Source organism: Solanum verrucosum, unplaced genomic scaffold (genome assembly GCF_900185275.1).
Source record: "Solanum verrucosum unplaced genomic scaffold, falcon-dt-bn FXZP01000123.1, whole genome shotgun sequence".
Lineage (NCBI taxonomy): Eukaryota > Viridiplantae > Streptophyta > Magnoliopsida > Solanales > Solanaceae > Solanum > Solanum verrucosum.
Genome location: NW_026020312.1, coordinates 1,383,530 through 1,386,433, shown reverse-complemented (window position 1 = coordinate 1,386,433; position 2,904 = coordinate 1,383,530). Strand labels below are relative to the sequence as shown.

Below are 2,904 nucleotides of genomic sequence, written 5' to 3'. Positions count from 1 at the left end.
ATGTTTAATTCTGGAGAAATTTGGGATGTACAGGAGATTGAACCACTACGTACCCAAGTGCTAACTGATTCAGAACAGAGGGCAACAACATGGGTACAACAAAATCTTCTTAAACTTCACAAGATGTTTGGAGTAGATTTTCAGGGGCTTGAAGAGGAAGCACTTGAGTTGCTTAAGCAGGTTGATGCAAGCAGACAAGCCAGAAGAATGGAGCAAACAATAGAAGTTAAAGGAGCAAAGCATAAGGGAGCACAAGAGTTAAAAAATTTGATAACTTTTGATGTCAAATTCAAAAGCAATGGTGATAGAAGGAAGGGGAAGGGGAAATCACATAATACTCCATGAGGATAAAATTAATCTCATGGAATGTTAGGGGGCTGAATGAACAGGGAAAGAGAAGGGTGGTACAAAACCTGTTGCAGGACTGGAAAGCAAACATTGTCTGCCTCCAGGAAACTAAATTAGAAGGCGATGTACAGGACTTAGTTAAACAAATTTGGGCAGGGAGATGGATTAAATATGCTTGTTTAGAGGCCAGTGGAACTAGAGGAGGAATCATGATGTTATGGGATTCCAGAATGTGGGAAAGGGAAATTATGCAAGTTGGAGCCTATACTCTCTCTTGTAAATTCAAAGCTCAGACAAGCAATTTTGAATGTCATATAACCGGAGTGTATGCTCCGAATAGTATAGTGGAGAGGAGCTTTGTATGGGAAGAACTAGCTGATGTAAGAGGCTTGATGGATGGTCCATGGGCTGTTTGTGGTGACTTTAATGTATGTAGATTTCCTTCTGAAAAAAGGGAGTGCAACAGGTTAAACTCAGCAATGAGAGAGTTCTCAGAATGCATTGAAGACATGGACCTCATTAATCTGCAATTAAGTGGTGGAAGGTATACCTGGTACAAGGGTGATAACCATATCACAGCATCCAGGATAGACAGGATTATGGTCTCCACAGAATGGAATAATCTTTTCACCAACATAAAGCAAACCACTATGCAAAGAGTGACTTCTGATCATGTTCCTATAGCCTTGTTGTGTGGACATTGGGAACAATCTAAATCCTATTTTAAGTTCGAAAATTGGTGGCTGAACCAAGAAGGATTTGTTGAAAGAATCAAGGTCTGGTGGAATGATTTTGAGTTCTATGGGAAGCCAGATTACATCTTAGCATGCAAACTCAAAGCCCTCAAAGGGAAATTGAAAGAATGGAGCAGATATGAACAAGGTAATCTGAAATTGCAAAAGAACAACCTTCTCAATCAGATGGCTGAGTTAGAATCACATCAGAGCAACAGAATTTTAACTGAGGAGGAGAGAGAAAAAAAAGCCACACTTTTCATGGAGTATGAGGGGTGTTTGAAGAATGAGGAAGTGGCCTAGAGACAGAGATCAAGGGCTTTGTGGCTCAAGGAAGGGGATAGGAATACAAAGTTTTTCCACCAAACAGCTAATGCCCACAAGAGATACAACCATATTGATCAACTGGAAGTACAAGGAGAGACTATAATAGAGCCAGACAGAATTAAGGAAGAAATTATTTCTTTCTACAAAAAGATGTATATAGAACCTGAAGGTTAGAGACCCTCTGTAAATATCAGCAACCATCCTACCATTACAGAGGATGAAAATGAAGCATTGCAGGAAGATTTTGAGGAACAAGAAGTACTTGACTGTTTAAAAATGTGTGCTATAGACAAAGCCCCTGGTCCTGATGGATACACAATGGGATTCTTTCTAAAATGTTGGGAGATCATTAAACATGACATTATGGGGGCTCTCCACAATTTTCATTCAACTGGGATGTTTGAAAAAAGCTATAATGCAACCTACATAACACTGATTCCTAAAAAGATAGGAGCAAAGGAACTCAAGGACTTCAGACCCATCAGCTTAATTGGAAGCTTCTATAAGCTAATGTCCAAGGTTTTGACCGAAAGGTTGAAGAGAGTTGTGGATAAGTTGGTAGACAAACAACATATGGCTTTTATCAGAGGCAAACAGATAATGGGTGCAGTGCTTATATCTAATGAAGCAATTGATTCTAGAGTGTCCCAGAAGAAACCTGGTATACTATGCAAACTTGATATTGAGAAAGCATATGACCATGTGAATTGGGATTTCATTCTAAGTATGTTGAGACAAATGGGATTTGATAGCAGATGGATCAGTTGGATCAAGTTTTGTATTTCAACTGTTAAGTTTTTAGTACTCGTCAATGGGTCTCCTGAAGGCTTTTTCAGTGCACACAGAGGAATCAGGCAAGGCAATCCCTTATCACCCTTCCTGTTCATCATAGTTATGGAGGGGCTTAACAATATGTTGAAGATAGCCAAGACAACAGGAAGAATACATGGATTTGAAGTCAGTAAGGTTGCTGGGAATAGTATGGAGATCACACACCTACATCATAATGATACACTAATTTTTTGTGGGGCCGAGGAGGAGCAGTTGCTGATTTTGAGACTCATACTAGTCTACTTTGAAGCCATATCTGGACTACATATAAACTGGAACAAAAGCCATTTGTATCCAATTAATGTGGTTCCGGATATGGAACACCTCTCACAAACCTTGGGAGAAGTGACAGGTACTCTGCCATCAGTATACTTGGGCATGCCTTTGGGGGCAAAGTCTAGAGCCATAGACATTTGGAACCCAATATTGGAGAAATGTGAAAAGAAACTAGCCAGATGGAGATCACAGTACCTCTCCTTGGGAGGTAGATTAACTCTGATAAACTTTGTTCTGGATGCTCTCCCTACATATATGCTATCTATCTTCCATATTCCCCAATCAGTAGTTCAGAGTTTGGACAAAATTAGAAGAAACTTCTTGTGGCAAGGAAATAAGGAAAGAAAAGGCTTTCACTTAGTCAAGTGGAAGAACATCATCAGAAGTA

The 2,904-nt window shown here is 39.7% G+C and overlaps 1 protein-coding gene across 1 annotated transcript; it reads left to right on the top strand.

Moving 5' to 3' along the window:
* The first annotated feature begins 341 nt into the window (after nucleotides 1–341).
* Nucleotides 342–1,385, top strand: LOC125835174 (uncharacterized). The gene has a single exon (XM_049514298.1). The coding sequence runs from the start codon at nucleotides 342–344 to the stop codon at nucleotides 1,383–1,385; it is 1,044 nt and encodes a 347-aa protein (XP_049370255.1).
* The last annotated feature ends 1,519 nt before the right edge of the window (nucleotides 1,386–2,904 follow it).